The 14,590-nt window shown below is 38.0% G+C and overlaps 1 protein-coding gene across 1 annotated transcript in view; it reads right to left on the minus strand.

The window, feature by feature from the left end:
• LOC149786021 (E3 ubiquitin-protein ligase rnf213-alpha-like) overlaps positions 1–14,590 on the minus strand; it is a 559,813-nt gene that overhangs the window by 333,385 nt on the left and 211,838 nt on the right. The window contains exon 26 of the mRNA XM_089978097.1: positions 4,741–4,960. Coding sequence (XP_089834223.1) covers positions 4,741–4,960 — 220 coding nt within the window. The remainder of the gene's footprint in view (positions 1–4,740; positions 4,961–14,590) is intronic.

Here is a 14,590-nt window from a genome sequence, read left to right on the forward strand (position 1 = left end):
GGGAGCAGTCATGTTTGTTAGCAGTGTGCTTAGATCATGTACAATTTCCAAAAGTACAATATCCAAAGAAATATCATCCATATTACTTTAATGTAGCATAGAGGTATACCAACATTTTCTCCATTGTGCATGTTTTAAATGTAAACAACTTGACCTAACATATATCACTCTCTCAAATGTACACAATAACTGGTGAGAGCTCCCTAAGAGATAGGCAAGTAACCAAGTTGTGACATAGGTGTATGCCTCAAGTTGCAAGGCCTCCAAGGCTTTTACTGGCAGACAAGCTGATATCAAAACTTGGGATGCATTGGACCCTTGGGGATAGGTATTGGTGTTATGGAGACAAGCAGAATAATGAACTCAATTGCTAGAGACAATGTCCAATTTCAGCAGTCATTTTTGTTTTCATTTTCAAGTAGACTTTGACTTTTCCCCTGGCCTAAATATAATTTTCTTTGATTTTGTCCTTTTTCTATCATCTCTTAGTTTTCAATAGCAGTATGTACTAAGCCATCCTACAATAATTTAACCATATAAAGATGGTTGCTGTAAAGTGTTCTGATTATTCATATTCATCAAGTAAATTTTATGGTAATGAAAACATTTGGAAATGGAGAGAAAGAAGTAGCATGCTTGCTTAGCAAGGCATTCTGAATTTCATTGAGAATAATTGTAAATAAAGTACTTTCCCTAGCAAAGCTATTCATTATTCTGTATAAATTACATTTATTTTCAAGATGCCCAACATCTGAAAGATCATTGTTGTTGTCTGGTTCCCTGCATTGTGTGATAACAGTATGAAGAAGAGTCTCACAAAGCAGAGAACTAGACTATGTTACTACATCACCAAACAAGATTCCTTGTTTTAAAAATTAGCGACATTTATTTTGTGATACATATGTCAAAGCTCAATTTCTGCATTTTTCAATTAGTCAAATGTTCATGCCATCATTTCATTGCAAGCAATAGCGAAACTTCTCATCCTTGAGGTTATCTCTACTTGCCAATTCAGGAATTCTTGGAAACTTGTTTCTCCACAATGATCCAATTCTGTGAAACAAAGCTGTTAATTTTATGAAGTAGTCATTTCACTTGGATGCCTTGCTATCTTTAATCACATTTATAATTAATTTAAGGTAATTAAATTGTATTATGTGCACAATAATTGATAGTATTTGATCAATCAACTGAAACGAGTTCACCCGACATGAGACTGGGGCTGCTCAATCTTACTCATGTATGATTTACATGTCTTTTAACTTTTTTTTTATTCCACCCCCTTATTTGATACAAAAGATGCAATAAATATGATAATACAAAGGTCTGCTTTTAATTCTGTGCAACAATAGAGCAAATACTTCTGCAAGTTTTATATCAAAACATGATTGGTACATAATTGTGTTCACAGAGAAACACTTGCAGACATAGCTGTTACAGTAGATTGACACATTTAACATTTAAATACAAGAGGGCACATTGCATTTATGATGATAACATTTCAACTGAACTAAAAGATAGAACTAAAACATAAATTTCACCTGATAAAATAACTTATTTAATTGGTATTTATTTATTAAAGTACTGCCTCTACTAGACTAAGTGATATTTCCATCAATCGAAATTTCATTGTATAGCATTATATATGGTGTACAAAGAACGTTGCTTAGAAAGAAAATGTAACATAAATATATGACTTCTTATTAAAAGCTGATGATTTCATAATGTTGTTTGCAATTTTCAGATCCTATCTACTTTTTTCGACGATTAAACCATATATATATCAAAGTTTCAGTTACCAATTTTGATTGTGATTTTCTTCAAGTTCAACAAATAGGGACCATTTTTGGGGGTGTTTTCTGGTAAATAAAAAAAAAGGACCCATGCCAGACCCGAAGTTATAAGCGGGTTCACAAGTTATCAGGGCGCAAGTTATTGAGGGAATGGTGTATTGTGTAGTTGTTATTCACACATTGACAAATATCTTATTTGTTGTTCTGGACAGATCAAGTATGTGATTTGGCAAGAAAGTCACCACACATACAAAGGATGGAAGAAAGGGGTATCTTCCTCTGTTGGGGAAGTCATCTCTGAAACATAGAGCAATCTGCATGGTTTGTAGATGTTCCAAAGGCAAGGATCACTGATAATCATCAGTGCCAGTGAAGAATACATCCCTGCCCCCTCCCCCAAGGGCAGGAAAGTGCTGCAGAGTGAGCTACATTTTCTCAGTGGAGACAAACAAAGCCCTCTCAGGTGTCTCCTACCAGTGAGAGATGTAATCAAATAACACCATTATAATGACAGGGAAGAGAAGCAGCCTCATTCTGATATATTTAAAGTATGCTGATCTGTCACATCTTTGTTGCCAGACCAGTCTTTGACTGGTCTTTGAGCAACAATCACTAGGAAATGTTCTTTCAGCACCTTGACTCTGGGTCTTGATCACTGATTTGGATACAGGGACTGAGATGATACCCCTTCCATCTTGTGTTTCCATCTAATCCCTGTGGGGACTGGGAGTATGGGATTGCTTACCCAGCTAGTGACTAGGATCAAATCTGTATCCCCATGTCCCTATGTCCCCATTTAATCCCTAAGGGTTGTGAGAAATCCTGTTACCTGGAAATGTGTCTCCTTTCCTCCCCATGATGTCATGGATGACCCTGTATTGGTTTCAGTGTAGGTCAGGTATGACAGGCCATGGATCTGCTCCATCACTTCTAGCTTTGTCCAACGAAAAAGGAGTTTGGCTGCTACTCTCCTCCGAGACTGTTTATGGGATTATTGATCCTTTTTTTCCTAGGAAAACAACTAGTAGGATTTTCCCAATTAAACCTACCTCCCAGCAGTGGTTTGGGGATGATGAAAAATCCATTTCAACATCTTCCAATCTGGAGAGGGATACTGGGAAAGACAGTTCTATCTTGTCTTGAGAGTGAGTTCAAGATGGCAATACCCTTTCCATTCTAACAGACTCTAATGAGTTTTCAAAAGAGCCAGTGGTGGGTCCTCACCTTCTACTTCCATCCTGTCAGGTAAGGTGTGGGATGAGAAAGAGGTCTTGATGTTTGATAAGGTGGTGGACAATGTTTTCTATCTCCTTCCCCCAGACTTACTTCTGGGTTCATGGATACTAAGATTTTCTCTTCTCTTGAGAAGCTTTCTGAAGCCCACTCTTGTCCAGATACATATACCACTTTTGGGGGTTCTATCATCAAAGTCAAGGTTGTAGCTCAGTATTTAATCCATCACACTGTCCATTTTACAGTTTATAAATTTTAAGCCACATCAGACTGAAGAATGAAACTTGGTATACTTACACATGGTCATTAGAAGATATTGTGAACCAAGGTCACAGGTCAACTTTGAAGCCACTTGAGATTGAGGATTTAAACATGGGATGAATGTGCATCATTAGCTCACCTGGCCTGATACAAATGTTGCCATAACATATACTGGATGGATGGATGATGACGACCAACAGAGCTACAGATAGATGGATGAATGGAGAAATAATAGATGCTGGGACACAAAATAAACTCAAATGGCCATCTGCCAGGTGAGATTACAAATGGTTACTAGCTGGTCTACACTGCTATGCCAAATGGCTACTACTGAAAAACTGTTAACCTTGGCAAATCCCCTTTTAATTTCTTGCACAAGATGATGGACATACAGAGATGGATGACTGGACAAAATGATGGATAGACAGATGATGGGATTTACCATGTTACCTTTGCCAGGTGAGATCAGGCAAATGTAACAGGTATGATTTTATTTTATGCATTACTATGCAGAAAGAGAAAACCTGCATGAAGTGTATTTTACTGGGAAATATGCTTTCACTTTAGACAGACAAAATGCATGAGAGAGAGAGAGAGAGAGAAACAGAGAGAGAATTGTGTTTGACCAGTCTATAAGCATTCACATGGATATGTAAATAACAGAGGGCCACAAGGTAGATCAGTTCCACTAAACTGTAACACACACTATAAATAACTATTATTCTTCTTATTATTATTATTATTAAAACCGGACTACTAACTTGTCTACAAAAGTGCCAAATAGGAGGCAGTTATTACTCTTAAATAGTTACCCTCTGTTGATCCCCTGTCTGAGCTTCCAGCATATTCTCAATCTCCTTACTTTCTTCATTCTCTGCATTGAAATTATAACTTTCAATCTGATGATAACCAGTTCTCACTTCTATCCCATCATTTCCTTCATTCTTCTCCCCAAAACTGATATGATCTTCAAAGAAATAAGGCCTTTGTTCTGCCTGATGCAAAGTTGTATGATGCGGATACAACCAGTCTTTTTGTGCCCCTTGATGAGTCTCTGTAACATTCTTCTGCAATAGTTCTATCCTCTCAGAGTATTCACTTTCCTCTTCCACCTGCTCATCAAACAGTTCTTTATCTACATGAGACACAATCCTTTCATGCAATGGATCATATTCAGACAAGTTAAAAGTTTCCCTCTCAGGAATATCTATTTTTTGAGTTTCCAGCACTGTCCCTATCCCCACATATTCTTTTGCCTGATTAAGTGTTTGAAGATGTAGAGACAAGCAATCTAGTTGTGCCCCTTCAGGAGTCTCTATAGCAGTGTTCTGCCAATGTTTTGTGCTCCCGTAGTATTCTTGTTCCTCATCCACAACTTTAAGTTCTCCTATTTCATCAGTGAGGAATTCATGAAATGGATTATATCCAAACCAGTTATCTGTTTCCCTCTCACTAATCTCAACCTCTTGAGTCTCTGATACTTTTGCTATCGCCTCATTTTCTTCATTTTCCATCACCTCCTTTTCAATGATCCATTTTTCAACAGGATATGGCTGTATCCTCTTATTCATTTCCTCAAACAGAGTACTCCTATTCTGACTTTGTGCATAGAACCAGCTCATTACATTCATTACACGCTCCACATCTCGTAAGGACACAAAGCTGCATTCATCCTTTGAAAAAAGCCAGAATTAGAAAAATATACAATTCTGTTCAGTCTCTAAATTAAAAGGTATACACAATACAATTTTGGCTTATTTGTTGTGGAAAAAATACAAAACAAAGATACCAAGAAATGTACTTGAATGATTGAATGATACAAATGCTTCTGCCACTATCATATTATTCAAAAACTTTTTGTTGAAATCGAACAGGAGCCATAGCTCAGTCAAATAGTACTAACTCAATCAAAATGAACTTCGGGTTTTCAAATATTTAGGTAGGTACAAAATCTGGGTTAAATAAATGTAGTCCTTCAAGAGTTATGAGTTATCATACCTCAAACAAAACTATAAATGAAGTGCAAACTTAACAGTTAAACAGAGGACTTGATGAAAGGAAAAAATGTGAAAATCAAACTTGAAAGAAATGGTATGCATACACTGTGTCTCCCAGCCCCCCACCCCAAAAGCAAACAAAAGAGATTGGATTTTTTTCATGGAAACATTTCGGGAGAAGTACAGAATAGTTTCTATCTCATCTTCTTTTAACCCATGAAGTCCTTCAGAAACTGTTGAGAGGAAACAAAGATGCAAGGCCAAATTTCTACGTCAAAATGGGAGTAAAAAGTAAAATTTTGACAGAAAAAGGTAAAAATTGAACTTGACCAAGACCTGATGTAAATTATGCCAAATACTATATTTCACTTTGATAAATTAAGTCTAAAAACAAATATTTACAGACAATCATTAGTCAGTCTGGAGCCATAACTCAATAAAAGTGTTTGAAAAAAATATCCCCCCCCCCCCAAGGTCTTTAAATTTTTAATGCGCAGCTCAAATATGGCTCCAGTCCACAAAGTAAAATCAGAAGTTATTATGTGGGAAAACAAGTCAAGATGTGTTGGATGGATGCAATAAGCAGCATATGCCTTTGCATAGAATGGTGGGAACATAAAGTGGTCAATTCGAGTTGTGTCAACTCATTCTAGTTTTATAGCATTCTGGTAGATACATTTGCTTAAAGGATCATCATTATTTTTGTCAATTAGAATTAGCTGAGCAACAATCAGAGTTAATAACTACAGTATTCAAACACTCTCCCATTTGTTTGTACTCATTAACTAATTATAAAAATTTAAAGCATCAAGTATATATAAATGCACAAAACTTCATTTCATTCATCAATTTATAATTTATAACCTGATTGTTGCTAGGGTCCTTAACACTAAACTTATTTGCATTTCAAACTAAATGGAGGCTCTTTATGTAAACAGACTGCTCACTATCCTTCTCTGGTTTCTAGAATAGTCCATTTTAGTCAAAACTGTGTCATCTATGTCCAATATTTGTCTAGTTTTAATATTTCTAAAATGAATTGAACAAATAAATAAGAAGGAAATCTTGTAAGTGTGTGTTCAAAGAGAAATAACTCCAAAATTTACAGAGCTATTGAGATTTTCAAATATGGTAAACTAAATCACATCTGTTGCTTGAAAACACAGACCTGCTTATGCAGGTATGGTAACTGTTTTACTAAAGAAGTTCCTGTTTGATTTGAAATGCCAATAATTGATTGTTTAGGATCTCCCTGGTGACAATCAGGTTCAAAATTAAAAATTAATAAATGAAATGACTAAGTTTTGCGCATTTTTTGTTTATCTTTTGTCTTGTTTGTTTTTTAAATCAGAAGTAGGGTACAAACAAACAGTAAAGTGTGAGAATACTATAACTGCTTGTAATGGTACATGGTATTACATTATCCCGGTTTGAAACTCTGATATTGACATTTTGCTCCTTCAGCATTTACCAAAAAATGATACATTATTTGACATTGCTTTGCTAATCATAAGAAGTGACATGATATATAGTTCTTTTTTTAAAGTAGTTTTAATACAGGTTATTACTTCTGAAACCAATTTTTCCTAGTACAATATATTTCTTTGAGAAAACTTACCCAATCATAATACTTTAGGAGAACTACTACTACCTCGCAAATCCAGCCCTCCAAGATACTGCTTGAGCTATGTTGTGATCAGACAGAGTGATTTCCCCATAGGTATATGACATTTGGTGGCAAAGTCTAATAACCTGTCAGTTACTACTGGAGTGGAAGGCACACTCTCTATGGATGTAACTGCTAGGAGACTGGGAGGGTGTAGGTGCATTATGATTGGGTAAGTATTCTCGAAGAAACATATTTTACCACAAAAACTTTGTGTCCTCTTCAAAAACGTTACCCAGTCATAATACCTTAGGGGAATAGTTAAGAAGTGAAGGGAGGTAAATCCCCTTACCTTGGAGTTATCACCTCTGATCCCCAAAGGTATGTGAGACAACTTCTAAGTAATCTGACTCCAGGGGACTCCATCTGTTTGGGTATGGATTTAAAAGGGACTCCCCCCTCTGCAAATCCAGTGGAAGTTGTGAATCTGTGTCTTAAGAAGATGTTGATCAATCTGGAAGGGGGACCTGTTGAGCTGCGGATATAAGTCTTACCAGGTCTAACTGGTCCCTCTGAGATGACAAATCTCAGAGATAAAAGCTAGTGAAAGTGGACTCCGATCTCCATCCCACAGACTGAATGATGTTGGTTAATGAACAGTTAATGTTGGATGCTAGGTTGGTGGCAACTGCTCAAACCTTGTGAGCTAAAATGCATAGTAAGTTCATTTGAGCTGGGATTATTTCCCTACATGCAAAGCAAATAATCACCTTACTCCAGGATGAGATAAGTCTGTTTTGATATATCCTCCTGTCCTTTTATGAGAAGTAGAAAGAGATGCGATCTCCCTTGATGCAAGGACTCTGATCTGTTAAGGTACCACATGAAAGCCCAAACTGGGTCTTGTAGGTGGCCTGCAGTTGATGTGTCCAGATGAGACAGATGATTCATGACAAAAGTTTGGTTACCCATGGAAAGGAGACAGTTCTTGGTGATGAAAGAGGATGCTGTCATGAGTAAGACTGACCCGTCTTGTCGGAATTTGCATGTAATTCAGGTCTGCTGATAAGGCATGTATTCGCGAAATCTGCCTGAAGTTGCTAATGCCATGAGGAAGCAGGTCTTATGTGAACAGGAGTGCCAGAGATGACCTTGAAATTGACTGAAAAGGTGTCTTGTTCAGCACGTTTAATACACAAGATTGGTTCCTCTATGGGTATAGGATTAACATTTTGGCTATGTATACACGAAGTTAGCAAGCAGGTTGGATAAATCCTGGGTTTGTCTCATATCTTCTGTCCAATGATGATGAAAGGTGTCAGCAATCGTGGAGTGGTAATCTTTGAACGTACTCGGTGCTAACTTTCTCTCTTTGAAGACCCAGTGGAGGAAATTAGATATTTGTGGTATAGATGCCTGGAGAGACAGGATATATTCATTTATGCACCAATTTGTGAAAATGTGCCATTTGCCTTCACATGCTTTCAAAGTGGAGGGCCATCGTGCCTGAGCAATTCTCTCCATGACTGGTTGCAAGAATTGTTTAAGTCTGAGGGCTTGTTTAATATAATCCTGATATGCAGGTTCAGAAGCTCCAGACAGGGATGAAACAACTGCCGTCATGGTTGTTTAAGTAGATGAAGGAAAACCCGAATTTACTGTGAGTTTTCCAATGAAAGATTGATGAGGTCATTGATTCACAACTTCTCCCATCACAGTGATGTGATGAGGATGAGGAGACAGGCTGATTCCCTTGCTTTCTGTATCACTTTTGGAATCAGAGGTGTTGGAGTGTAGGCTTATACATTCAGGCTGGTCCAATCCCACAACAGGCATTGACTGTGCAAGCCTTTGGATCCCAAAGTTTGGGAGTTTGGCATTCCACCTTGTTGTCCACCAATGGTCAGTCATATCGGTTACAGATCTGAATGAAAAATGAGGGATGGAGAGACCATTTCTTCTGTACCAGTGATTGTTCTGTGATAAAGAGGTGGTCAGTACATTGAGTTGTCCTGGGATATGATGAACATGTGGATTTGCTGACGACCATATCACTTCAGAAAAGTCCCACACCATGACGCAGAGGTCTGGGGACTTGGGTCCTCCTTGTCATTGGAGATCACCACTTGGGGTTGGGTCCCTTCTTGTCATTTGAGATAAGTCACCACTGTACAGTTGTCAGACAGAATGAGAACTCCTAGCCATGCAAATATTCCTGCCATGGCGAAAATCTTTTACAATTGCCATCCTCTCCCGAATTATTGATATGAAGATGTCATTCCATGGGAAAAGCATGCATCACTGGCTTCCCAAAAGGAGGGATTGTAAGTGGGCTCCCCAGCCTTTCTCTACTTGCATCAGCATAGACTAATTTCAAGCAGTTGGACTTGTAGATATATACCCATCATGAGCCAAGTTAGGTTGCTCCCAATCCCGCAGATGGTGCCTCAAATTGGTACAGTGGGCAAACTTTAGGGCTCCATTCATGCAGAGGAAACAGTTGTAATGGGTGCATAAGAAGGTGGCCTAAGACCATGAGGTCTGCTGCCATGTTAAGCAAACCTAGTAGATGAAGGAATTCCCATGCAGACAGAATTTCCTTGAAAGTAAGGTGTTACCATGGGTTGTATTTCAATACCTGATCTTGAGGGAGACAAAATCTGCTGCCTGTGTATTTAACTCCATACCTATGTGAACAAACTGCTGAGATGGTACTAGGCTGGATTTTTCCTTGCTGATGTCCAGATTGGTAACAAGGGCTATCATGTCTTGTGAGATCTAACTCATTGATGTTGCTGCAGAAAGTCATCCAGGTAACTTGATGTTGTCACCACAAAAAATGGTCCAGAAATGCACCATTACTCAATTTGTCAGACAAATGAAGAACCAGGGGCCAATGTTAAGCCCTAACAGGAGTGCCCATGATTGGTATCCAATGTAGTAAGCAAATCACAGGAACATCTTCGAAGCCTTGTGAATAGAGACTTGAAGGTATGCATCGGCTAAGTCTACACTGACAACAAAGTCTCCCTTATTTATGGTGTTGTGGTGTTTCCAGTGGGAACCAAGCGGCATCGATGAACACATTCAGGGTGTTTAGGCTGATGACCACACACAGAGTGTTGTTTGCTGTTGGGACCAAAAAAGGCGTGGAACAAACAATGGGACCCTCTCGGTGCTATATCCACTTTGGTATATGAAAACTGACTTTCGCTGGATGGAGCTTTGGTAGGATGGCTTTCAGAGGATTGTGTCCTCCTTCTGTTGATTTCCCATATTATCCCTGTATTGACTCTGTGGATGTGGGAGGGGGGAGGCAATATGTCTTCTTGATGGCTTGTTTGCGGTCTTCATTCATCTGGACATTAAACCAGAGGATAAAGACTGCTCTTAGCTTGGTCATATAGTGGTCCTTCAGGAAAGGGCAGGCAGAGGCACTGAATTTTGTTCTGTCATTTGTACAAGCAGCTGTGATTTTGGCATTGGCCAAAGTGGCTCTGTACAATATTTGGGCCATTCTTGAGATAACTCCCATGCATTCCCTAAGGATTTGGAGTGGGAGAAGATAAGCTATGTTCCATCTGTTGGATGACAGCCATAGAGACTGAAGTCCAACAACAAAGTCATGGCAATGATAATGCTCACTAAAATCATGGTAATGATAATGCTCACTAACTGCCAAGTGTCATTCAAAGGTCATTCGGTCCATACATATGGAGTGTGGCTGTGTCATCCCCAAAGAAGAGATATCACTGTCAACTGCTGGGGTTACTGAATGAAAGGCTGGTGTGGGGCAAAGGAAAATCCACAGATGAACTGATGATGAAGGCAGGTCAGAACATCTGCAACTCTCCCAGACTGCGGAAGGAACTGAAGTCAGACTAATCCATTCAGTTGTAAGATCAACAGATGCTGGAACTCTGGTCCAGGTTGTTGATGGATTGGGAGGAGGAGGACAAAACTCCAGGGACCAAAAACATCCTCAACATAGGCTAGGAAGGCTGAATCTTATTGTGCCAACAGATAGTGTAGGACTGAGAACAAGCAACATCATCTTGGTTGTGTGAGGTGAGACTAAGGTCTCCTGCAATGTTTGAGACTTAGCTAGTGAAGAGTGAAGAGGTCTGTCATTTACTAAATTCATAGAACTCCCTGAATTAGAAACCATAACTTCAAGACAGTCGCTGAGTAAATAGTTCCATCTCGGGTCACAGTACAGAGAAATAGTGAAGTAAAATCTCTTGAGGCATGAGGAACTATTCATAGCTTTGTGCTGAATGAGTGTTTTGTGGTGTTATGAGGGTTAGATTGGTCCCTGTACATGTATGCAAAAGTCTGGTGTGATGTACTGGAAGCCGGGCTATTATTGATTTAGCCCATCATAATGATGTTTCATGATCTGTAGTATGTGGTCTAGGCCGATCGCAATGGAAATAAGCCATTCATGTGAGGAGGATATAATTAGGACAATCAGTTGGGGCAGGTTATGGCATATTTAATCCATGTAACCTGTACGTATGTCTGTTGAATGCGAGGGAACTCAGCTGTTTGTTAGCTCTGTCCCTTGTTGCTCCACAAGAGGAACCATGTTGGACCCCAAGGAGGCAAGGTAGAGGGAGTTCCAAAACTGCTGAGTCCTAAGGTGATGACATGGGTACTGAAGGTGTTTCAGATCATGTCAATGTCCTGTGATTCATGGCTGAAGGGTGAATTTAATTATCTCCCATGTTCAATTAAAGTTTCACACTGAGGAAAAGCCAACATGCAGACTGGTGATGTCTTCATCCTGAGCTGTATGTTGTTTGCCTTTTGCCAATAGTTCTAATCTGTAAGACAAAATAGAGCGAAACATATAAAACTGTAGCCCTGCACCTATCTTAAAACATGATGTCCAAGCAGAGCTAAATCATTAAAAAGGTGACCCGGAAATTGACAACAGTCTAATAAAGTCGTTAAGCATTTGGGAAAAATATGACAATACCACCTGGATGGGGACCTGCACATGTGATGTTTGAATACCATGTGGGTGCAGAGATATACTAATTGAAGGTTATCTGGAAAAAAGTGATAGCAGACAATCTCAATTAAAAAGCTACCTGCAGGGACGGTCAATGATGGCCTGTACAGGTAGAATTATTGAAGCATGGCTAAGGATACCATGGTAAATGAAACTCACATGTATGTACCAGAAAAGATGGAATTCTACATATATAAGGAGCATCCTAAGAGCATAAAGAAACGCACACATATAAATAAGGTAGCCCGAGCCTAACTTGGGAAGTCACCTAGGCTACACATGTGAGCGACTAAGTGCTTGTTAAATATGATGGAAAGTTTCTGCAGATAAATGACTTAAGTGTCACCTATAGAAACATGCATACACAAGATGAAACTAAATAAACCAGGTAGAGAGCGCTGACCTGTACTTGTCCAACCGGAGTGGAAGGAATAGAGAAATATACACATTTCTATATTACACAAAAAAAAACTTCACATACAAGATGTGATATGATGTGATTTTTATTTTTAACATAGCTTTAACAATTTTTCAGTCATATCGCTACGATGTCTGCAATGTGGCAGTTTATAGTGATGTCTAGCACTGGGGCATCATGCCACAGACATATAGCATGATCTCCCACCCAGTCACATTATCCTGACACCAGGCCAACCAGTCCTAACACTAACCTCTTAATGCTGAACGCCAAGCGAGGCAGCTGTTAGTACCATTTTTTAAGTCTCTGGTATGACTCGGCTGGGGATCGAACCCACGACCTCCCACATCCAAGGCGGACACTCTAACCACTAGGCCACCGGAGTGGTCTCACATAAAAGAAACTGAGGCACCATTATAGATGCATATAAAGTAGATACGACAATATCCATTATGAGGCAATACTTGTAGGGAAGAAAGGCCCAAAGACCATCCATTGATGTAAAAACAATGAAGTTGGTGCCCAGATGCTACAAATGCTTTGGAATAGAAACCAACTGTTATGTACCCATTCATAAAGGAATTACACATATATAGGAGTTTTAAAAGTACTAGAGACTTGAATGGATAAAATAATTATAGCCCAAACTGAATGTGAAGTCGCTTAGGCTTGACATCAAAGTACCTAAATGTGTGACGACAACACAGCATTAGCAACTTGGAAAGGCAGAACTTTGTCGTGATACAATGAGAAAAAATTTGAAAATATAGATGTGTATACTTTCCTTAGAAGTGAAAAACTCCTGCAACTTGTAGTGGTATATCTTCCATCTAGATTCAAGCTTTTGTGACGTCTCTAGTGACAAGAGAGTGCTTTTTGACACAAGCAGAAGTTTTAACTGATAGGTTCTCAGACTTTGCCACCAAGTCTTATACCCAAGGGGAGATCACTCTGCCTGACCACCACATAGGTCAGCAGACAATTTATAGCTCTGTTGAGCTAAAAGTAATAGCTGGTAGGGCTTATATTTGCAAGGAAGTAGTAGTAGTTTTCCTAAGGTATTATGATTAACATATTTGAAGAAGAAAGTTCTAATTGCTGTCATGGTTATACCCATTTCACTTATACCAAGACAAATTTAACCAGTCAGTGTTACCACATCTTTTGCAAATCTTAAGAAAATCATACATACTTTATCTCCGATTTTTCTCAACGATTTCCTAACTAGTGACACATGCTACTTACATTAAATAAAACGCAGCATTAAAGCCTCATCAGAAAATAAAATCTTTATTATTGTTATGTATATTTAATTTATATTTAATTTAATTGTTTCTTTGTTAGTTTCACAATTTTTTTGTATTTTTTATTCCATTACATTCTATTGTAATGAATTTTTATTTACTGGATTTGATATTTTCCAGAAATTCAGTTCAGAGTTTTGAAAACCTAATATTAGAACTTTATATCTTAATGCTGACCTAGTTATTGACCTTATTTCATGACTGGAAGTAAACAACATTCTTTTACTTTTTATTAATTCTTTATTAGTGTGGGATTTATAGAATGAAATTGAGGCTGTACTGGAAGTATGTGACTTTAGACATGTAAATAACTTCTATGCTGTTATTTCAAAATTCTGGTTAAACTAGAATTGCACAGTAGCCAGATTCAATAGTGATGTTTTGAGAAATAATTTTAAATTTTTCTTCCAATTATTTGGATTCTAAGAGCTTAATTCTTTTCTCTGGGAATATTTAAGTGGTATTACAGAATTCTTGGACAAAGACATTTATTGAAATTTTATTTGGAATTCAAACACCGGAATATTATTTTCTGTGGTTCAACAAAGATCTGTTGACACATCAGTACTACACTGACTATAGCATACATCATTGCTTTCCATTTTGGATTTCATCAGGACTCAAACTCAAATTCCTTAGAACATTTTATTACTAGGACTTCTAATTTTTAATTCCTGGATTATTCTTGGATTATTTTTGGATTTAATTCTTAAAACAGTAAATTATTTTCCTCATTTTTACCTTGTTTTTCATGGAAAAAAAATTATTTGTTAAATTTTACAAAGCTTGTTGTCTTCACTTTTTTCTTGTTACTGTTTATGAGAGCCTAAACAAGTAACATTATGTTAAGCCTACTGACTTTTGTAAGGATGACAAAGCAAACTGGTATTCAGCTGGTTCTGGAAAGGTCACTTGCACTAAAATTTCAACTTATTTCATTCAAATGCAACTATTTCCAGAA

Source organism: Sinohyriopsis cumingii, chromosome 12 (assembly GCF_028554795.1).
Source record: "Sinohyriopsis cumingii isolate HCF-2022 chromosome 12, ASM2855479v2, whole genome shotgun sequence".
Classification (NCBI taxonomy): domain Eukaryota; kingdom Metazoa; phylum Mollusca; class Bivalvia; order Unionida; family Unionidae; genus Sinohyriopsis; species Sinohyriopsis cumingii.